Source organism: Marmota flaviventris, chromosome 2, assembly GCF_047511675.1.
Source record: "Marmota flaviventris isolate mMarFla1 chromosome 2, mMarFla1.hap1, whole genome shotgun sequence".
Classification (NCBI taxonomy): Eukaryota; Metazoa; Chordata; class Mammalia; order Rodentia; family Sciuridae; genus Marmota; species Marmota flaviventris.
This window is the reverse complement of record NC_092499.1, coordinates 92,346,422-92,370,946: the sequence shown is the minus strand read 5'-3', so window position 1 is coordinate 92,370,946 and position 24,525 is coordinate 92,346,422. Positions and strand designations below refer to the sequence as shown.

The 24,525-nt window shown below is 35.8% G+C and overlaps 1 protein-coding gene across 3 annotated transcripts in view; it reads right to left on the bottom strand.

Annotated features, from left to right (window-relative positions):
* Wdr76 (WD repeat domain 76) overlaps positions 1-24,525 on the bottom strand; it is a 107,760-nt gene that overhangs the window by 66,285 nt on the left and 16,950 nt on the right. For all 3 annotated transcript variants that reach the window (XM_071608207.1, XM_071608206.1, XM_027926193.3), the window contains 8 exons: positions 22,580-22,706; positions 19,952-20,053; positions 19,815-19,858; positions 18,410-18,563; positions 12,359-12,517; positions 8,931-9,148; positions 7,811-7,963; positions 6,327-6,380 (listed from right to left, as the gene is read on the bottom strand). In XM_071608207.1, the coding sequence (XP_071464308.1) occupies positions 6,327-6,380; positions 7,811-7,963; positions 8,931-9,148; positions 12,359-12,517; positions 18,410-18,563; positions 19,815-19,858; positions 19,952-20,053; positions 22,580-22,706 (1,011 nt within the window). The remainder of the gene's footprint in view (positions 1-6,326; positions 6,381-7,810; positions 7,964-8,930; positions 9,149-12,358; positions 12,518-18,409; positions 18,564-19,814; positions 19,859-19,951; positions 20,054-22,579; positions 22,707-24,525) is intronic.

Here is a 24,525-nt window from a genome sequence, read left to right as displayed (position 1 = left end):
AAGTAGTGGAGAGGAAGAAATGATCAGTGTAAGCAGTCAATGTAATAATCATCCCCGCCACATGGTTAAAAGGCATTTGTATCCAGCTCTGCATGTGTTTAAAATAAATGTCTTTAAAATAAAAAAAAAAAAAATCTAACAGTAAAGGGCTGCCCTTTTATTTTCTATACCTTTATACCACTAACAATCCTTCCTTTTCTTTTTTTTTTTTTTTTTCCTTTGGTACCAGAGATTGAACGGAGGGGCGCTTAACCACTGAGCAACATCCCTAACCCTTTTTATTTTTTATTTTAAGACAGAGTCTCTAACCAAGTTGCTGAGGCTGGTTTCCAACTTGCAATCCTCCTGCCCCTAGCCTTCCCAGCTGCTGGGATTGTGTAAACAATCCTTTATTATTAAAGAAGCAGGGACTATAGAAAGCCATATTTCCTACTGCCACTAAATGACCCAAGCTTTAATGAAAATTTTTACTGTTCAAAAATAATCACTTTAACTTAAAAAAAAAAAAAGAAACACATTATGGGTTGGGATTGTCGCTCAGTGGTAGAGCGCTCACCTAGCGCGTGCGAGGCCCTGGGTTCGATCCTCAGCACCACATAAAAATAAAAGAAAGATACTGTGTCCAACTACAACTAAATAAATAAAACATATTAGAAGCCGGGTGTGGTGGCACACACCTGTAATCCCAGCACCTGAGGAGGCTGAGATAGGAGGATCAAGAGTTCAAAGCCACCTAAGCAACAGCAAGGCACTAAGCAACTCAGTGAGACCCTGTCTCTAAATAAAATACAAAATAGAGCTGGGGATGTGGCTAAGCAGTCGAGTGCTCCTGAGTTCAATCCCCGGTACCAAAAAAAAAAAAAAATTAGAAACTGATAAACTAGCTGGTATTACACTTGTGCCATCGCTGTATAGGGGACACTACAAGAAAAGTGAAGGCCAATATCCCTGATGAACAAAGATGCAAAAGTCTTCAATAAAATACTAGCAGTCAGATGTGGTGGTGCACACCTGTAATCCCAGCAACTGGGAGATTGAGGCAGGAGGATCACAAGTTCAAGGCCAGTCTCATTCAGCAACTTAGCAAGACCTTGTTTTGAAATAAAATATATAAAGGGTTGGGGATGTAGCTCAGTAGTGATGTGTCCCTGGGTTCAATCCCCGGTACGTACGTACGTACGTACATACATACATACATACATAAATAAATAACAGCATTATACTTTCACACTTCCCAGGCTCCAAAACCCTGAACCAAAATAAACCTCTCTTTTTATAAATTTCTAGGCTCCATTATTCTACTATAACAATGGAAAACCAAACTCAACAGCATTTTAAAGAGATTGTTCATTATGATAAAGTGAGAGTTACCCTAAGGATACAAGAATGGTCAAAATATGCAAATCTATAAATACGATACTCCACATTAACACAATGAAGCAAAAAACCCATGACTATCTCAACAGATTTTGAAAAATATTTGACAAACTTCAATCCCTTTCCTGATAAAATCCTCAACAAATAAGGTAGTGAAGTATTGTACCTCAACATAGTAAAGACCATAGACAATAAAAACCACAGCAAAATTCATATGCAACAGTGAAAAATTGAAAGCTTTTCCTCTAAAATCAGAAACAAGGCAAGGATGCCCCCTCTTGCCCCTTCTATTCCACAGAGTACCAAAAGTAACTCCCAGACAGAACAATAAGGAAGGAAAAAGAAAGAAAAGGCATCCAAATTGGAAAAGAAGTAAAATTGTTATTGTTCGCAATCAATATGACCATAGAAGTAAAACTGTCATTGTTCACAGTCAATATGACCATAGGTACAAATTAATCCTAAAAACTGATGAAAATTTCAAAAAGCTTCAGAATATAAAATTTAACATACAAAATCAGTGGTATTTCTTTTGGCGGGGTGAGCAAGGTAATGGTAAACTAACCCAGGGGATGACTTTTCTATACACTCTATACATCAACATCTAAAAAAGAAATAAAGAAAACATCCCTAAGGCTGGGGATGTAGCTCAGTGATAAGAGCACTTGTCTAGCATGCAAGAGGTCCTGGGTTCAATCCTAAGGGAGGGAGGGAAGAAGAAAAGAATTCCACATATAATAACTACAAAAAAGTAAAATGCTTCAGAATAAATTTTTTGTTGTGGTTGTTGGAAAAAACTTCCCTTTTGTTCAGATAGAACCCTCCTGACATGTAGCTGCTTCAGAATAAATTTTGATTTTGTTTTCCAAGATAGGGTTTTACCTCAAATTTCTGGACTCAGGCAATCCTCCTGCCTCAGGTTATAGCTAGGACTACAAGCACACACCACCATACCCACTTTCAGGAATAAATGTAATGAACCAAGAAGGTTGCTGTGGTTTGAATACATGTTTTTCCCTCTGAAACTCAAGTGGAAGCTTGATTTTGCAGCAGTGTTGGATGGTGGGCATTGGGTCATGGAAGTAGAGGTCTCGTGAATGGATTAATACCTTTCTTGGATGAGTGAGTTCTCACTCTCACAGAATCACATTAGTTCCTGCAAGAACAGGCTGTTATTAAGCGAGTCCCCCTCTGTATTTTGTCTTTCACCGGCACCTGCTTGTCCTTCTGCTTTCCAACATGAGTTGAAGGAGCATGAGGCCCTCACCAGAAGCTAAGTAGATGCCAGCATTATACTTTCACACTTCCCAGGCTCCAAAACCCTGAACCAAAATAAACCTCTCTTCTTTACAAATTTCCAGGCTCCATTATTCTATTATAACAATGGAAAATAGATTATGGCAGAGGTAAAAAGACCTAAATGCTGAAAACTACAAAATGCTGATAAAAAAAAAAATTGAACAAGACACAAATAAATGTAAAGATATCCTGTGTTCACAGATTAAAAAAAACTGGTATTGGGACTGGGGTTGTGGCTCAGCCATAGAGCGCTCGCCTAAAGCGTGCAAGGCCCTGGGTTCAATCCTCAGCAACACATAAAAATAAATAAATAAATAAAGGCATTGTGTACGACTAAAAGAAATTTTTTTTAAATTTTTTATTGTTGGTTGTTCAAAACATTACAAATTTCTTGACATATCATATTCCACACTTTGATTCAAGTGGGTTATGAACTCCCACCTTCACCCCATACACAGATTGCAGAATCACATCAGTTACACATCCATTGATTTACATATTGCCATACTAGTGTCTGTTGTGCTCCGCTGCCTTTCCCATCCTCCCCCCTCCCCCCTCCCCCCTCCCCACCCCTCCTCTCTCCTCCTCTCTCTCTACCCCCTCCACTGTATAACCCTGAGGGTCTCCTTCCATTTCCATGCAATTTCCCTTCTCTCTCCCTTTCCCTCCCACCTCTCATCCCTGTTAAATGTTAATCTAAAAAAAAAAAGAAAAACTGGTATTTTAAAAATGTCCATACTTCTCAATCTATAGATTCAATGTGATTTCTATCAAAATTCCAAAGACATTTTTTATAAAAATAGAAAGCAATGCTAAAATTCTGGAAAGCCAATCAAATATTATGCAAACAAAGCTGAAGCATCACACTACCTGGCTTAAAAATATACTACAAAGCTACTGTAATTAACATGGTATTGACATAAAAACAGATATACATATAAATGTATCTGAATATACAGCCTAGAGATAAATCCACACCATTTACAGTCAACTGATTTTTGACACAGATGCCAAGAACACACAATAGGGAAAGTACAGTCTCTTCAATAAATGATGTTAGAAAAATAGGATATTCACATACAGAAGAATGAAAATGGATTTCTACCATACACCAATATCAATTTAAATGGATTAAAGACTTAAATGCAAGACCTAAAACTGGAAGACTACTAGAAGAACACAGGGGGAAGTTCCATAACATTAGTCTGGAGTATGAGTTTTTGGATATGAACTCAAAAGCACAGGCAATAAAAGCAAAAATAAGTCAGGCATAGTAGTGCACACCTGTAATCCCAGTGGCTTGGGAGGCTGAGGCAGGAGGATTACAAATTCAAAGTCAGCCTCAGCAACTGAGTGAGGGCCTGATTAACTTAGCAAGAGCCTGTCTCAAAATAAAAAATAAGGACTAGGGATGTTGCTCAGTGGTTAAGAGCACCTGAGTTCAATCCCTGTTACCACCCTCACCCCCCCAAAAAATAGACTAATGGAACTTTATCAAACTAAAAACCTATTGCACAACTAAGGAAACCATCTGCAGAGTGAAAAGACAATCTATGGAAGAAAATATATGTATCTGAGGAGTTAATATCCAAAATACATAAGGAACTCAACTCCATAAAAAAAACAACCCAATTAGAAAATGGGCAAAGTATGTGAATAGATACTTCTTTTAAAAAAGATGTATACATGGCCAACAGATAGGTTTTTAAAAGTTCAGCTTCACTAAATCAGAGAAATACAAATTAAAACCACAATAAAATATCCCCTCACATCTGTTAAAACAGCTATTATTAAGTCATAGCGTAGGGCTAGGGGTTGAGCTCAATGGTAAAGTATCTGCTTAGCAAGCACCAGGCCCTGAGTTTGATCTTTAGCACAAAAGAAAAAAATAAATAAATAAATGTTGGAATGTTGGAGAGGATGTAGAGAAAAAGAAACCCTATACACTGTTGGTGGAAATGTAAACTGGTACAGATACTATAGAAAGCAGTATGAAGGTTCCTCAAACTATTTAAAAAATGAACTACCAGGGCTGAGACTTGCCTCACATGTGTAAGGCACTAGGTTCAATCCTCAGCACCACATAAAAATAAGTAAAATAAAGGCATGCTGTCCATCTACAACTACAATAAAGAAAAAGAAAAGGAAAGAAAGAAAGATGATCCAGCAATCTCACTACTGGGTATATATCCAAAGAAAAATTAAATCAGTGAGTCAGATATTTGCACTCCTGTGTTCATCGCAGAATTATTCACAATAGCCATGATTACTGAATCAGCCTAAGTGTCCATCAACCAATTAATGAATAAATACAATTGCAATGCTATTCAGCCTTTAAAAAGAGAGAAATGTTGTCATTTGCAACAACATGAGCAAACCTGAAAGACATGTTTAGTGAAATAAACTAGGCATCAAAAAATAAATGCCACATAATCTCAATCACATGAAGAATCTAAAAAAGTTGAACTCAGAATGATGGTTAACAAAAGCTGGTGGGGGAAGGATTGGGAGATGTTGGTCAAAGAACACAAATTCTCGTGGGAATAAGTTCAAGATATCTATTGTATACATGATGATTATAGTTAATAACGATGTGTCATATTCTTCAAAATCACTGATTTTTTTAAGTGTTCTCACCCAAAAAAATGGTGTGAAGTAATGCATATGCTAATTAATTAAATGTAGCCATTCCATAATATATACATATTTCAAAACATGCTATATACAATAAACATGTACTTTTTTTTTTTTTTTTTTTTTGATAATGGGGATTAGACCCAGGGGCGCTCAACCACCAAGCCACAACCCCAGCCCTTTTTTGTATTTTATTTAGAGACAGGGTCTCACTTAGTTGCTTAGCGCCTTAGTTGCTGAGGCTGGCTTTGAACTCACAATCTTCCTGCCTCAACCTCCTCCACAGCCAATGAGATTACAGGTGTGGGCCACCGTGCCCAGCCTATGTACAATTTTTGTCAAGTAAATTGTGAATATGAAAAAAAGAAACTTTTAAGCTAGAACATAAAGTATGGAAGAGAAATTTAAATGGCAAAAAACTTACAAAAAATAAATATACTTAAGTATAGCCTATAAAGACTATAAATCTCAGAAAGCAACAATCACACACCCTGTCCCCAACTTCATAAACACTAAAAAACGGAGTTATCAAGGGAGAAGGCATGGTGTAAAGCTAGGTGTAAAAAAACACTCACTCTCTCTAAACAGCAGATGGAAAAAGAGGGTAATCAAAGAAATTAAATAAGTAGGAAGATGGGAAAGGCACTCGAGCCCAGAATAAACAAGCACAAATAAACAGAGCTTCAGACAGCCTCATCAGCAAATGAGTAGTTAGTCTTCTTTAATAAAGTAACATGAGTAATTCAGGTCAGAATAAAGTCATTAACCTTATCCAAAAATAACTTCCACCTGCAGAGAATAGCTACTGACTAAAAGAGATTGAACCTCTTTATAGACACAGACAACCTGGAAGCAAGAGCTCTTCTGGATAGCAACTAGAAAACTAGGACACTTATACAATGTGATACAAAAATCAGGCCTATTACAACTCTTTAACAATCAGACGTCTAACTTATGCCCTCCAACAAATAGTTCAAAGCAATCCAGGAACTGTTATTTGGCATATGGAAGCCTACCTGATGGTGGTGAGGAGAGGAATCTGGGAAGAAATACAGCTGCTGTCAAAGACTCTGCAAAATAACATGAACCAGATAGATTTTTATTACTTCTGGAAATTTTCCTGAAATAGCATCAGTGTATTTAACAAGACATTCATTGGTTTGTTGTATTAACTATAATTATTTTAAAATATATATATATCATATTCTAACCTCAGCAGATATACTGAACTAAAAGAATATTATAAAATTATAAGGAATATTATAAAATCCAGTATTTATGGATTTATGTGGAGATATTTAAACTAATACTCCAAACTTAAAATGAACATTCTAAAGTGATAATCTGGACTCAAACTATATTTGGATTCACAATGAGACATACACAGGGATGTGATTTGAAAATGCAAATTCCCTTAAAGTATACACATGTATCAAGAGCAATTTCCCTACAAAACTCATCAGTTGAGGGCCTTATATTATCATTTCCAGGTGCTGAAGGGCCAGCACCCAAAGAGTCCAGAAGCCTCCACTAAGTACTGTGCCAGAAGGAAACCAAACACATCACTACCATCTCCCCTTTTCATTTTGCTTAACTATTACAATGTACTTACTCCACACTAGAGCTTCTTGCCTAGATTACTAGAAAGCCAAATCATTAATGGTTAATGTAACAAAAGTAAACTTGTCAGTGTAAATGAACAAGAATGGGACAATAGGTAGCTCAAAACTAAAGAAACTGCACTGTGGAAATAGGACACAGGGGTGCCATTCCCTAGTGACTCTCTTACTTCATCTCTTGGTAATGCTCACATACTGTGCTAGAAACTAACTGGGCACCTGTCACACATTGCAGACCATGCTTTTCCTAATGGGTGCCATTCCATAAACTTCCAACCAGAAATAAAGTGCCATATCTGAGCCTGACTCATGGTATATATTCAACAGATATTTGCTGAAAGACTTTTCTACTTTGGTTCAACTGATTTTAAAATCAATTTTTAGGAAGTAGCTTTAGAAAATACCAAAGCCAAAACCCTAGAACCATATCCACAAGTTTGTAAATAAGCCAAATTTTTGCTATGTTTTCTGCCTGCCCATGGTCTGGGACTATACAATTTCCATTCAACAATTCACCTGTAATGTAGAACCTATGCCACAAAGTAAGAGCTTCTCCCTATGCTAAAATTATCTCCTTTCCAAGAGGACACACAACCTGGTTTCATTGGGATTTGAGGGCTGCTTCAGTGTTGAAAAGAAAGCTTGACCATCAATTCCCCAGGGTAGCTATAGACCTTTTCCAATCTCAAGGAAATCTCCTAGACCCCAAAACTGCTGTGAAACCATTAAGTATATGGTTTCTGTGAACCTCAATATGGCCACAAAATAGTAACCCTAGCGATTAAATAGGAACAACAGTAAATTAAGTGTCTCCTTTACCAACACAATAGCTACAGACTCTTCAGATTCCTTAAACCCATATTTCTGCCTTCTGAATTTACCTCAGCTTACAATCAGCACATGTGGTCACTACTCTGTTACCAGTAACAGGTGAAAAATAGGCAGAAGCAATGCTCTTCGTGTGTTCAGTCAAAGAAATCAAAGGCTGGCTTCCCCTGAGTTTCAGGTGCCTGACGTCATAAATATGAATATCCCTGTAATGAGAGGAAGAATTATTAGTGTTGCCAGAGTACATGTAATGAGCCTCTAGAACAGGGTTAAACATAAGTTAGAAACTCAAATACTTGCTACATGGAATAACATTTAAGACATAACCCCTAATTCGGTTTTAATTTTAAAGTTATTGATACAGATGAAAAGTAAAATATTAGAAAAATTCAAAAATTAGAGCAGATACCTATAACCTGCATGTACAGAATTGGTTTTTCAATCTCTCCAAGAAAAAAGGCAACACAGATTTTTTAATCTCTCCAAGAAAAAAGCCAAGTTACAGATCACATACAATTTTATTTTATTTTTGTTTGTTTTAGTGCCAGAGATTGACCTCAGGGACACTTCACCACTGAGCCACATCCCCAGCCCTTTTTTGGATCTTATTTAGAGACAGGGTCTCCCTGAGTTGCTTAGCGCCTCACTAAGTTGCTGAGGCTGGCTTTGAATTCACGATTCTCCTGCCTCAGCCTCTTGGGATTACAGGCATATGCCATCATGCGCAGGTTATAAAAATTTTCTTCTCATAAAACTAGAAGTAAATGCATATGCATATGGTGCCAATGAAAACAAAAATGTATATTTCTTTCAATATTTTCACTATTTATTAAATCCAAATGAATTTCTCATTTAAAAAAAAAAAAAGTCTCACTCAAGAAAAGCCCCCATTAGTGAAGAAAGGAAAATTATTTGGCCTTTGTGTATCACAAAAGTCAGATGTGTTTGACAACCAAACTAAACCATGTATTCATGGCATGAAAAGGACTAAATCTGGGCTGGGGTTGTGGCTCAGCGGCACAGCGCTCATCTAGCATGTGCAAGGCCCTGGGTTCGATCCTCAGCGCCACATAAAAATAAATAAATAAAATAAAGGCATTATATCCAATTGCAGCTAAAAAAATAAATATTAAAAAAAAAGGACTAAATCATTACATTTTCAGAAGAACATACCTCAACCCTGCAGTCATGAAATACTGTCTGTGCACTGGGTGGACATGAACAGTTCTTATTTTTCTCAAAGAAGAACGAATTAGTTTCTCAAAAGAAGTTCCAGGTGTCCGTCTATCCACCAGTGACATATTTCCATCCCAGTGTCCCACTAGTAAAGTAGAAGCATCTTCTGTCAAGAAGTCAAAGGAGGAAAAGCCACTTCTTTCATTTCTATATACCTAAAGATATAAATAATAATCACTTCTACAACACTCTTAAAATCAATGCACAAATTCTTAGTAAAAGATTATAAGACAGTTTACTCAAATAACCTCATTTATCTACACAGGAAGCTCAGGACAAAATGGAAACAAAGGTGGTGATCAACTCAGAGGCTCACCTACAATCAAATGGTTCATCTACCCATATCCTAAATCTCTTAAACCCAATAAATCTTAGTTCCTGATCTACCCTGTGAAATTTACCGGAAAATGACTAAATATGAATTCTATCCAGCTGAAATTAAATCTCAATATAACAAGTAACTTTGCCAACAAAGTCCAAGATATGTGGTAGCATATTCATCAGATTAAAATTCTTGCCAGTTAATCAGGCTATGGATCGCAAGTTCTAGATCAGCTGCAGCAACTTAGTGAGACCCTGTCTCATAATAAAAATAAAATAAAGAAGCGCTGGGGATGTAGCTTGGTGGTAAAATGGCCCTAGGTTCAATCCCCAATACAAAACATAAATGAATGATGAAACCTACATCTAAAATTATCCTAAAGTTCATGAAGATTCAAATCCAAATTTTAAAAGTTCAAATTGTAAGAATTCTCTTACTGAGGATATCTGGCATGGTTAAACAAATCTGAAAATTCATCTTAAATAATATTATTAAATGGATATTTAAGTAGTAGACCAAAATATGAACAATGAGATCCAAATATTTTGTTCAGGCCTTGGGAGTTTCAGACCTGTCACACCAGAAGTCAAATAGATTAGAAAATCTCCAAGCAGTAGTCTGATAATCTAGGCTGTGTCTGAGGGAGGATTCATGAGTATCATTCAACTTAAATTTTTTTTTTTTTTAAAGAGAGAGTGAGAGAGGGAGAGAGCAAGAGAGAGAGAGAATTTTTTTAATATTTATTTTTTAGTTCTCGGCGGACACAACATCTTTGTTTGTATGTGGTGCTGAGGATCGAACCCGGGCCGCACACATGCCAGGCGAGCGCGCTACCGCTTGAGCCATATCCCCAACCCTCAACTTAAATTTAAGCAGACTTAAACTTTAATCTGACTAGCACAGTTTAAACCAGCTCAGGAAAAAGACTTACCAAGAGGTAATTACAAATAAACTTGGCCCAAGGTATTCTGAATAAAAACCCCTTGGGTCTCTGCTTCCTGCACAGTATAGCCAATAGCAATTTTCAATTCTAACCTCACCAGATCAGAACAGCTGGGCTAAATGCTTCATCATCATATTAGAACACACAAGACCTGTTAAATCTGGGCTGAGGATGTGGCTCAGTGTTAGAATACCTGACTAGCATGCCCTGGATTCAATCCCCAGCACCAAAAAAAGAAAGAGTCATGTTAAATCTTAGCTAGAAGGTTAGGAAAAATCAAATTTTTAGGCCAGACACAGTGGCACACTTCTCTAAACCCAGCTAACTAAGAAGCTGAGGCAGGAAGATTCCAAGTACGAGGACAGCTTGAGCAATTTAGCAAGACCCTGTCTCAAAATTTTATTTTATTTTATTTTATTTTTTTTTAATTTTTTATTGTTGGCTGTTCAAAACATTACATAGTTCTTGATATATCATATTTCACAATTTGATTCAAGTGGGTTATGAGCTCCCATTTTTACCCCATATACAGATTGCAGAATCACATCAGTTACACATCCATTGATTTACATATTGCCATACTAGTGTCTGTTGTATTCTGCTGTCTTTCCTATCCTCTACTATCCCCCCTCCCCTCCCCTCCCCTCCCCTCTTCTCTCTCTGCCCCCTCTACTGACATTCGTTTGTCCCCCTTGTATTATTTTTCCCCTTCCCCTCACTTCCTCTTGTATGTACTTTTGTATAACTCTGAGGGTCTCCTTCCATTTCCATGCATTTTCCCTTCTCTCTCCCTTTCCCTCCCACCTCTCATCCCTGTTTAATGTTAATCTTCTTCTCATGCTCTTCGACCCTACTCTGTTCTTAGTTACTCTCCTTATATCAAAGAAGACATTTGACATTTGTTTTTTAGGGATTGGCTAGCTTCACTTAGCATAATCTGCTCTAATGCCATCCATTTCCCTGTAAATTCTATCTGTCTCAAAATTTTAAAAGGGACTGGGGATATAGTTTAGTGGTAGAGCACTCCATGGTTCAATCCCCAGCATCACAAAAATAAATTAAAAAATACATTTTATAATTTCTGTATTATATTACACACCAGAAATTTTAGATATGCATAATATATTACCATTATGTGGGTAATTTTTCTATTGTCCTTTTTGTCAGGTATAAGACTCATTCCTACAAAATTCATGTCTGAAGGGCAGGATGGATAAACAAAAGAAAAATATTCCAGTGTTTTCCCTCAAAATTAAGAAGTTATTTTACTTAAAATTCTTTCTGCAAATAATAACAGTGAATATGAATAGTCAGGTGTGGTAGTATATACTTGTAGTCCCAGCTACTCAGGAGGCTAAGGCAGGAGGATGGTATGAGCCCAGAAGTCTGGGGCCAGCCTGGGCAATAGAGTATAATCCTGACTCTTAAAAAATAAAAAAAAGGGGCTGGGGATGTGGCTCAAGCGGTAGCGCGCTCGCCTGGCATGCATGCGGCCCAGGTTCGATCCTCAGCACCACATACAAAGATGTTGTGCCCGCCGATAACTAAAAGAAAATAAATATTAAAAAATTCTCTCTTTAAAAAAAAAAAATTAAAAAAAATTTTAAAAATAAAAGCAAACACTATGTGCCAGTCTTGGTCCTAAATACTTTATCTGTATTCACTCCTTTAATCCTTTTGACAACCCTATAAAGTAGACACTATGACTATACCATTCCACAACTATGGAAATTGAGACACAAATAATATCACACAACTAGTAATAGATGGTCTGAGTCTTGAACTTAGTCCTTAGGCTGTACTACTTTTCAGTCTGATATAAAAATCACTCATGTGGCCGGGCACAATGGTACATGCCAACGACTAAGGAGACTGAGACAAGAGGATCACAATTTCAAAGCCAGCCTCGGCAAGTGCAAAGCAACTCAGTGAGACCCTGTCTCTAAAGGAAATACAAAATAGGGCTGGGGATATGGTTCAGTGGTCGAGTGCCTATGAGTTCAATCCTCAGTACAAAAAAAAAAAAAAGCACTCATATAGCATTTCATGGAGAATCCAGAATATCATTGGATGTCAACATATAAACAAATTAACATTTACCTCTTCAAAAATAGCTCTGGAAAAATCCCCACATCGTAATGTGCCATCATAGCTCAGTGACAGTAGGTGGGCTGGATTGGCAGGTGAGAAGTAAAGACAGCTAACAGGTTGACTATGGGGATAAAAAACATATGCTCCATCTTCTTTTCTTTGCTGGGTCTGGAAGAGGTGGAAGTTGAAAAAGAGATTAAAAACTAGTGAAAAGTACATATTTACTATGTTATTATGTAATTAAAGTATTTACATCTGGATTATATTGTCTTTTTTAAGTCTATAACAGCATCCACTCTCCCATTCAAATAGTCAGAATTAGGAAATGACATTAAATTATTTTCTTTTATCATTTTCTGATAGTTTTAATTTTCTTACAATTTCATTTTCTTCTTATAATTTTCAAATCAACAATACCAAATCACATTAATTTTAAGTGTCCAGCTTTTCACAAATAGCAAACTAGTTTCTTTACAATAGTGGGGGCAGCGCGGGGCGGGGGGCAGGGTGGACAACACAGACAAATAGCACGCAGATCACTGCTTCTGCCAGGCATGGTCACATGAACCTGTAGCCTTAGCACTCAGGAGTCTTAAGCAAGGGGATCACTTGAGCCCAGGAGTTAAGAAACCAGCCTGGGCAAGATTGTTTCAAAAATTAACTTTTTAACTACCTTTTTTTTTTTTTTTAATATTTATTTTTTAGTTTTTGGCGGACACACTTGTTTGTATGTGGTGCTGAGGATCGAACCCGGGCCGCAAGCATGCCAGGTGAGCGCGCTACCGCTTGAGCCACATCCCCAGCCCTTAACTACCTTTTTTTAATTAATTTTTTTATTTATATATGACAGCAAAATGCATTAAAATTTATATTACACATAAAAAGCACAATTTTTCATATCTGGTTGTATACAAAGTAAATTCACACCAATTCATGTTTTCATACATGTACTTTGGACATCATATTCCACCATCACTTTTAACCCCATGCCCCCTCCCACCCCTTTGCCCTATCTAAAGTTCATCTATTCCTCCCATGCTCCCCCCTCCCTACCCATGAATCAGCTGGGTCAAATGGTGGTTCCATTCTCAATTTTCCAAGAAATCTCCATACTGCTTTCTATATGGGCTGCACCAGTTTGCAGTCCCACCAGCAGTGTATGAGCATACCTTTTTCCTCACATACTCGCCAGAACATCCAAGAATTATGGGACAGCATCAAAAGTTAATTTTTAAGCATCTCAGAAGGCTAAGACAGGAGGGTTATAAGTTCAAAGCGACCCTCAGCAAAAAGCGATGTGCTAAGCAACTCAGTGAGACCCTCTAAACAAAATGCAAAATAGGGCTGGAGATGTGGCTCAGTGGTTGAGTGCCCAAGTTCAATACCTGGTATCCACGCCCCCCAAAAAAATGTTTTTAAATCATACTTATTATGACTTCACAAGATGAAATCCCCAGGAAATTAGAAATATACTCTTTATTTCACATATGACATTAATTCATTACTATAGTATATCAATATCATTAACACTTTGCTTTCTAAGTAGGCTTATAATATTAACATTATTCTCAGTATAATTTTTTTTTTAAACATGGGGTCTCATTATGTTGCCCAGGCTGGCCTCCAACTTTTCATAAGGTATTTGGTCCTGGCAGAAAAATTATAGTTTTAAAAGTATTTTGTCTACTAAATGCACAATGAAAATTCACACATTTGAATTTCCATATTAATATTACTACATCTAAGGATTAGCCTTTATTCAATTGGATTACTAACTCCTAAGAAGTCATTTTTCAGATTTGGGTTCCTATACCATATAGCATATTATAAACCAGAGCAATGATTATTTCCAAATCTGGCTTAGTCTGCTCTGAAATAGTCAATTTTGGTTTTTATTTTTATTTTTTAGAAAATATTATTTTTAATATTTATTTTTAGTAGTGTAGTTGGACATAATACCTTTATTTTATTTATTTATTTTTATGTGGTGCTGAGGATCAAACCTAGGTTCTTGCACATGCTAGGCGAGTGCTCTACCTCTGAGCCACAACCCCAGCCCTTGGTTTTTATTTTAAATTTTAAAATTAAGAAAAAAAATCTTTTTTTTTTTTTTTTTACAAGGAAAAGAGAAAGAAAAGGAAAAAAATTACAAACACACACATTCTCCTATGAAAAGTTAACAACTGTTGACATCTTGGCATAATGTTTATAACATTTATTTTCTAGAAAAACAGAACTATCTATTGTTATAAAGAACTAAAATGGGGTAGGCATGGTGGCACACATCTGTAACCCCAGCACCTTGGGAGGCTGAGACAAGAAAATCACAGGTTCAAAGCCAGCCTCAGCAACTTAGCAAGGCCATAAGCAACCTAGTGAGACCCTATCTCAAAATGAAACAAAAAAAAAAAAGGATTGGGTATGGAGCTCAGCAGTTAAAGCACCCTGGTTTAATCCCCAATACAAAAAAAAAAAAGAAAATATAGAAATGTACAAAGACGAAAATTCAAAAAAAAAAAAAAAAAACACTACAAATCCAAAATATCAAGATTTAAAAAAAAATATTGAGTGAGGATTACAAATATCTTTATACAGAGGTTGGGGATTTGAGGTATCCCCCAAAAGCTCATGTGTGCAGCAATGCAAGAATATTTAGAGGTAAAAGGACTGGGTAATCGGAGCCTTGACCTAATAAGTGTGTGACAGGGATTAACCTAGTGGTGATGGTAAACAGGGAATGTGTGGCTAGAGGTGTTGGGTCCTTGGGGTAAACCTTAGGGGGTTCAAATTTTATCCCTGGAAAGTAGAGTCTCTCTCCACTTCCTGGTGCCATGTCCCCAGCTGCTTTCCTCTGATATAGCCTTCTGCTATGATGTTTGCCTCATCTTGGGCCCAGAAGAATGGAGTAGACCACATGCAGACTGAAACCTCTAAAACCTTGAGTCTCAAAATCCTCTATATTCTTGTCAAGTCTTTTGGTCACACAGCAAAATAGTTAACTAAAACACCTGGCATGAGTTGAGACCCTGGGTTCAATCCCCAGTACCCACCCCACCCCCCAAAAAAGAAAAACAATACAGAAATGCACAAAGATGAAAATTTTTAAAAATCATTACAAATCCATTACAAGTCTTGATTTTTTTATCAAGAAAACATTGTGGGCTCGGGCTGTGGCTCAGTGGTAAAGTGCTTGCCTAGCATATGTGAGGTACTGGGTTCTATCCTCAGGACCACATAAAAATACATAAAATAAAGGTATCACCTACAACTAAAAAAAAAACAATTAAAGAAAATATTGAGTAAATATTGAGTGAGAGTTACAGATTTCTTTATACAGTCCTATGCAGACAGCATGACAGAGACAATGAAGAAACTTCGGAAAAACAGGACCATGCTGTACATGCCATTTTTTCATAGTATTGAATTCAACTATACTTCAAAATAACAAAAGAAAATGAAGCTAAGGAAATTTCTGAACTTCAGATAATTCTTCACAAGATATATTGTCTCCTATAAAGGAAAAAATGTAAAACATAAAGCAGCTATAGTCATTACACTTTTTATTTATTCTATTTTTTTTTTTTTGGAGTGGGAGGGGTTACGGGGATTAAACCCAGGGATGCTTAACCATTGAGCTACATTCCCAGCCCTTTTTTGTATTTGATTTAGAGACAGGGTCTTGCTGAGTTGCTTAGTGCCTCACTAAGTTGCTGAGGCTGGCTTTGAACTTGAGATCCTCCTGCCTCAGTTTCCCAAGCCGCTGGGATTAACAGGCATGCATCACTGTGCCTGGCTGGTTTTGATCCTTATGCTTAAACTAAAAAAAAAAAAAAGAATTTAGGAGTAGAAAACCTTAGGGAAAAAATTGATAATGAACATTCAATTCACTTAAATGCTGAACTATTATTAAATGTTAAACAGCCATAGGAATTATGGTTGTAGAACTCAGTATAAATGTTATCAGAGTAGATAAAAATAATATAATAAAATATGGGAATGTAGAAAGGGTGGTTAGAGAAAGACAGAGAATAATGTTCTTAACCAACAGAAATTAGCTAAAAGTGAGAGATTAAAAAATAAAAAGTGTGCCAGGCACAGTGGCGAATGCCTGTTAATCCCAGCAGCTCTAGAGGATGAGGCAGGAAGATCGTGAGTTCAAAGCCAGTCTTAGCAATTTAGTGAGGCACTAAGCAATTCAGTGAGACCCTGAAAAAAAGAGAGAGATCAAAACCAGGGCCTTAATATGTGCTAGGCAAGCAGAATACCACTGAGCTACATCCCCGATCTCATTACTAAATTCTTAATCTTGATTTACTATTTTTTTTTTCATTTTTTAGCAGTACTAGAATTGAACCCAAGGCCTTATGCATGCTAGTCAAGTGCTCTACCATTGAGCTACAACCCCAGCCCATTTTATTTTGAGACAGAGTCTAAGTTACCTCGCCTGGCCTCAAATTTTTGACTCTCCTGCCTTAGCCTCCCAAGTGGTAGGGTTGATTTGGCCAGAATTTGCTGCCAAACATTTTTCCAGAGAAACTCATGAGTCTTGAATTTTTTCACATATTTCTTTAGGTTGTTGTTTTTTATTTTATTTATTTTTTTATCTACCTTCTGCCATTACACAAAAACAATTTCTTTAGCTGGATAAGTATTCCAGGGCCATATGTCTTTCTCTCAGAACTTTATAATATTGTATAGAAAACTGAGACAAGCCAGGCTCTTCATACTGAATTTGTTTTTTTGTTTGTTTGTTTTGTTTTGTCTTAGTTACACGTGGGCACAATATCTTTATTTATTTATTTTTTATTTTGCTGAGGATCAAACCCTGTGCATCACATGTGCGAGGCAAGCACGCTACAAATGAGCCACAACCCCAGCCCCTTGAAATTTTTTTTTTTTTTACCTGAAGATTTCTTTATCCATTAAGTTACAATTTCTCTAGAACACGGGATCACCTTCAGCTGCCATTCAATTCTATCTTCATTTCAGGAAAAGTTCTTTTTCAATACACTCAGTTTCATTTGTTGGGTCATCTTTGACTGTCTTTCTATTGGCTTCTCTAAGCCTTTTTCATCTGTGGTTGAGTATCACAAATCCTTCCTATAATGTCTCCAATTTGATTTTCTGTAATAGCTATTCTGTTCCTTGCTCTCACCTAATATTAGTTTCATTAATCTTCAATCTGTTTCCTTTGTTTTACAATCTTCTTTTTCATCTCATTCTGTTAATTTTATCATCTTGCCTTTCAGCTTTATTTTTGCTAAATTAATGTTCTTACTAATTTGTTCCAAAGAAGTGCTGGTCAAAAGAACTTTCTAAGGTGACCAAAATGATGTGGCTATGTGCCTGAGAACTGAACTTTCAATTTTAATTAGTTTCTCAAAATAAGAAAAATTAAAAGGGCTGGGGATGTAGCTCAGTGGTAAAACACCTCTGGGTTCAATTTCCAGTACCAAAATTATAAAAAAAACCCAGAAATTTATTTCTCAAGTCTGATGATTTGGCAATCCAAAATCCAGGTTCTGGATCATTTGGTTATCTACCAAAGGCCTACTTTCTGGTTTCTGGATGGTCCCTTTTAGCTCTGTCCCTGTGGAAGATGAAAGGGGTCTCTACTGGGTTTCTTTTATAAGGGCAATAATCCCATGCATGACCTACTCACCTCCCAAGGCCCCACACCTCCTAATATCATCACTTTGGGGATTAGGAAGTCATCATATGAATTTAAAGGGGGATACAACATTTAGATCACAGTAGATCATATTTTAAACGTAATTTAAAAACTATGAATTTTATGTGACTTTTTCACATATACATTTAAAGCCTCCTGGCAGTTAATTTATGCCCAGATGGCTAATGATATTCAAGCTAAAAATGTTAAAGTTCTATAAAAACAAATTTAATTCCTCTAGATTTCTAAAATTTAGAATCATAAAGCAATTCTATCTCAAATTATAGGTATAAATGAATGTCTCTCAGCTAGTCTTCTTAAGACTATTTGCTTCAGTCAAACTTGAATACCTTAAAAAAAAAAAAAGAAAGAAAGTAATAAGAACTTACCAAATCCCAAAGTCCAATTTGCCCACTTTTGGCCCCAGCTGCTACCAAAGTTCTAGTTTCTGATGGGTGGAGAGCCACAGAGAATATTGAGCCATTGGTAACTTTATGAACAGCATCTTCACTAATAACCATTCCATTTAAATTGGCTTTGTAGCTACAAAATTAAAATGTTACATTTTAAAAGTAAAACCAATCTCAATAGTCAAAATAAGTAAAAGATGATTCAAAAAAGAAAGTCATAGTAAATAAATGTTGGAAAATATTCAACCTCCTGATTAACTGAGGAAATAAAATAGTGAGGTACCATTTTTGAATTATAAAATTACCTTTAATAATTTTAATGATGATATCAAAAACCAGGAGGCCACAGATAAACATACATACTCAGGCTAGGGCTGTAGGCTCAGTGATAGAGCACTGCCCCACACATGAGGGTCAGGATTTGATCCCAGCACTGAAAAATTTTAAAAATATAAACACACACACACTCACATGTATTGCTAGTTTTAGAGTGAGTTCATATAAGATTTTCAGGAGGGGGAAAAAAAGATTTTTGGAAAATGATTTAATAGTGTGTACTAAAAGCTATTAAAAAAATTCCACAATATCTGACTCATTAGACCCACTTCCAGAAATCTATTCTGAGAAAGTAATCCACTGTCATAGAAACACTTCAACAAATATTATACAATTACACAAAACTAAATGGAAAATAACCCCCAATACTAAATAGGCAGAAGGAGGTTAAGTAAAAATTTCACCTACTCAATGAATTATTATGCAATTATTTAATAATTTTAAAGACTCGGGCTGGGGATGTGGCTCAAGCGGTAGTGCGCTCGCCTGGCATGCGTGCTGCCCGGGTTCGATCCTCAGCACCACATACAAAGATGTTGTGTCCGCCGAGAACTAAAAAATAAATATTAAAAAATTCTCTCTCTCTCTCTCTCTCTCTCTCTCTCTCTCTCTCTCTCTCTCTCTCTCCCCCACTCTCTCTCTCTCCCACTCTCTCTTTAAAAAAAATAATAATAATTTTAAAGACTCTATTAACATATAACCACAAATGAAAAAGCCTAATGCAAAATTGTATATACTTTAGAATACATTGTTGTAAAAACGTGAATTCACTCATTTTCTTCAACACTGAATAAATATATACTATGTGCCAGGGTGTTCTAGTTATTGAGACAAAATCCCTGCCTTCGTAAAGCTTATATTCTATTTGTATTACATATGATAACACCTAAAAGGAAATATACAAAAACAAAAACAACAGTTATTGTAGAGTAGAAATACAGGGGATATTTTATCACCTCATGTTCAAAATTCCTATAATATTATATAGCTTTTGTAGCTCAAATGTCTCAAAAAAAATATAAAACAAAGGCAAGGAATTTTAATTTACCTTTTAATGCTGAACAGCCCCTTTTCAGTGTTCTTACGACTTGTCTGAAACATGAATAGAAACCAAAGTGCTGTTAATATACATGGAAATTTCCTTAACAGATGATACTAAAAGCTATAAGCTCTGCCAAGTTATACCTTGTTCATTTCACCCCATGTCTGCAGAAATTCTTTAAATAGTTCATTGTTGTCATCTTGATTTTCAGGAATCATTTCTAAAGGCCCAGGAGGTAACAAAGGCTGTAATCAAAAATAAAAAGTTTATTGTTTGTCCCCTTGCCCTAGAATTACACATTCAAAAAGGCAAAGGGTATTTGTCTGTTTTTTCACTACTTTACTGTCGACACCAACAACAGTGATAGCACATCACAGTTATTCAAAAATAATTATTCAATAAATGAATGCCAACAAAAAACAACAGATGCTGGCAAGGATGTAGAGAAAGGAACTCTCATTCCCTGTTGGTATGAATGCAAATTAATGCCACCATTATGAAAAACCATATGGTGGTTCCTCAGGAAACTAGAAATAGAATTAACATATGATCCAACAATCCCACTACTGGCTATATATTCAAAAAAATAAAATCAGTATGTTAAGGAGATATATTCTTTGTAACATTATTCACAATTGTCAAGATATAAAATCAAACTAAATGTCCATTAAAAAATGAATAAAGAAAATGTTATTTATACACCATGGAAAACTATTCAGAAAAATTTTTAGTTGCAGCAACATGTATGAAACTGGAGGACATTATGTTAAGTAAAATAAATCAGAAAGACAAATACTGCACATTTTCACTACACATGGAATCTAAAGTTGATTCTAAAGAAGTAAAAACCAGAATAGTGTTACCGGAGCCTGGGAACAGTGTGGAGGAAGAAGGGATGGAAAGAGGGTTAATGGGTACAGGGATGCAGATGGATCAGAGGATTAACACCTAATGTTCTATAGAACAGGAGGACAACTATGCTTAACAACAATTAATTTACTATTTGAAAATAATAGAGATGTTTAATGTTCCCCAAACAAATATGTCTGAGATGACAGATACATCACTTTATTCTGATCATTACACATTATATACATGTAATGCAACGCCACACTGTACCCCATAGATACGTACAATAACTATGTGTCCGTTAAAATACATATAAATAGGGGCTGGGGCTCAGTGGTAGCATGCTTGTCTGGCATGTGTGAGGCACCAAGTTCAATTCTCAGTACCACATATAAATAAATAAAATAAAGGTCTATCAACAACTTAAAAAAATTTTTTTAAATATATATATAAATAAAAAATAAATGAATGAATGCCAGGTCTCCTATCTTATTTAACCCTCTTGACGATTCATTCAATGATACCACTTTTTAAAGACACCATAATTCAGAGAAGTTATTTGACCAAGTTATATTGCCAATAACTGGAAGAGCTAGGAAGAACTCCTATTAGTTCAGTTCAGTACTCAGTGCTATTATTCTATGCCAATGTTTTAGAAAATACAAGTTGAAATCAAATAATAGGCTATGAAATCATTTTAATTTGTCAAAAACAGCAACTACAGTGAATGAGAATAGAATAAAAAATACCAAAATGCATACAAATAGTAAAGTTGTCATTTCACAAAACTATTGTTTCAGAAGAATGTGTGTTTGTGTGTGTGTGTGTGCGTGCATGTGTATGTGTATGTGTTTGCAGTAGTAAAGATTGAACCCAGGGTCTTATACATGCTAAGCAAGCTAACTACCACTGAGCCACATCCCCAGTCCATAAATGTTTCTTATCATGGGTTAGTGCTTCAATAAAATTTGGAAGCTATTCTACTATGCTGCTTTCCATATCACCTTGATTTGCAATTAGCTCCCAAGGCACCAACCTAATTAGTACTATCTTCCAATTTATAATTAAGAACTTAGATATAAAACATTAAAAACAGTAGGTGCTCATGAATTAAAAGTATAAATACAAATCTTATTTACAGAACAAATTTAATAAATTAAAATGTTTCCACTCACTGGTAGTATAAAATTAAGCTATAGCAAGGGAACTTCACTTATATCACATACTACTTATTAATAACATTAATAATTACTTTTTATTATTTATTAAGCTCTTAATACAATGTAAGGAACTTTACAGATACTATTTCATTTAATCCTCATGATAGCCCTTGAAAACTTCTATTACTGCCATTTTTAAAATGGAGAAACTGAGGCTCAGAAAGGTTAAATAATTTATAATAATTTACCTACAATCCCATGATAGGTAAGTCCTGCAGAAATACAGAACAATCCAGTCTTTATAACTTTGAAATCTTACTCATTAAATGATATAACATTCAAGTACTATTAATGAAATGTAAATAACTCATCATTTTCAGGGCTGGGGTTGTGGCTCAGAGGTAGAGTGCTCACCTACCATGCGTGAGGCACTGGGTTCGATCCTCAGCACCACATAAAAATAAAAATAAAGATATTGTGTCCACCTACAACTAAAAAATAAATATTTTTAAAAAATATAAAATAAAGGGGCTGGGGATGTGGCTCAAGCGGTAACGTGCTCGCCTGGCATGGGTGCGGCCCAGGTTCGATCGCCAGCACCACCTACAAACAAAGATGTTGTGTCCGCCGAAAACTAAATAAATATTAAAAAAATTCTCTCTAAAAAAAATTAAAAATAAAAATAACTCATCATTTTCAAAACATTCTGTTTCAAACACTTTAAACTTTTATATTATATATTGTATTTGCACTCTTTCTTACATTTTCATCTTCTTCTAATGTCGGCTGTGTTGGAGTTGCTGGTAATGAAACTCCTGAAGGATCCACTTTTAGCAATCGCATTGACCTTCTACATCCAATCTCATTTTCTCTCTTCTTAGGCTTCTTTCTAAAGGAGTGGGAAGAAATTCTTGTTATACTCATAAAACAATAAAATGCATTTACTGATATTAAAGAGAGAACTTCTAGGAATGGGTCCCACAGATGAGTGTGTGTATAAATATATAAAGATATATAGATATATACATCTCCACGGTGATTTTAATAAAAAATCTGATTTTAATAAAAAAGCTACTCCCCAGTCATTTTTACTTTTTTATTTTGAGACTGAACTAACCTAAATTTCTGCATGAAGAAGTGAAGGACATAAAATATTTTATGGTGTATATATCTAGAATGATATGCAACTATAGAAAAGAATGAAATATTGGCTGGGGCTACAGCTTAAAGGTAGAGCACTTGCCTAGTAGCATGCTCGTGGCCCTGGGTTCAATCCTCAGTACTAGAGAAAGAATGAAACAGATCCTTGGGTGCTAATAAAATGAACTCTTAAGTTGTAAGATGTAAAAATGAGGCCCAGTACATGTTTACAAAAAGGTTACACATATATTTGTACATGATGAGGCTACCCATAAAGGAATATATATGAACTATTAACTGTGGTATCTTCTAGAAAGAAAGCCTGGAAAACTAAGGATGGGAGGAAGAGTTAAATGTTTCATTGCATTTTCCTTCAAACAGTTTATTTTTTGACTCATACACATCCCCTACTTCTTTTGGAGGTATTGAACCTAGGGGCACTGTTTTTTTTGTTTTGTTTTGTTTTATTTTTTATTTATTTACTTATTTATTTTTTAGTTGTAGATGGACACAATACTTCTATTTTATTTGTTTATTTTTATGTGGTGCCAGGGATCAAACCCAGTGCTTCACGCATGCTAGGCAAGCACTCTACCACTGAGCCACAACTCCGGCTCTTTTATTTATTTATTCATTTTTAACTAGGTCACAAAAGTGTTTATTTGTTCTCTTTAGATATACATGACAGTAGGGTATATTTTAACATATAATATATACATAGAATACATCTTACTATAATTAGGATTCCATTCTTCTTGTTGTATATAATGTGGAGATTCACTGTGATGTATTCATATATGAACATAGCAAAATTATGTTTGAAAGGGCTGAACTATCAATGGGACATCTAGGAAGATATCAAATATTGGGAAATTAAGTCTGTGTAAGGTCTGAAGATAGTGTCTTTGGTAACTGTTTGTGTGTTCTTGTCCCAAGGGACACTGTTAATACTAAACTACTGCCCAGTCTTTTTTACTTTCTTTTTTTTTTAATATTTATTTTTTAGTTTTCAGCGGACACAACATCTTTGTTTGTATGTGGTGCTGAGGATCGAACCCGGGCCGCACACATGCCAGGCGAGCGCTCTACCGCTTGAGCCATATCCCCAGCCCCCTTTTTAACTTTTTTATTTTGAGACTAGACTTAAATTGCCCAGACTGGCCTTGAACTTGCAAGCCTCCTGCCTCAGCCTCCTGCATCACTAGGATTACAGATATGAGTGACCAAGCCCACTTTTCCCCTACTTTTTTATGTATCAATTTTTCATTTAAATTTTTTTTTCTTTTTCCAGTGCTGGGGATTAACTTTAGAGTTTCACACATGCACTCTACCCACTGAACTATATTCTGGGGACTCCTTTTTTTTTTTTTAAAGCAATTCATTAAAAAATATTTGTGGGGCTGGGATTATGGCTCAGCGGTAGAGCACTTACTCGCACATTTGAGGCACTGGGTTTAATCCTCAGCACCACATAAAAATAAATAAATAAACAAGGGTATTTTTAAAAAGAGAGATAATACATTAAAAATATATTTGGGAAAGAGAAGATTTCCTGTTTCCAATAATTC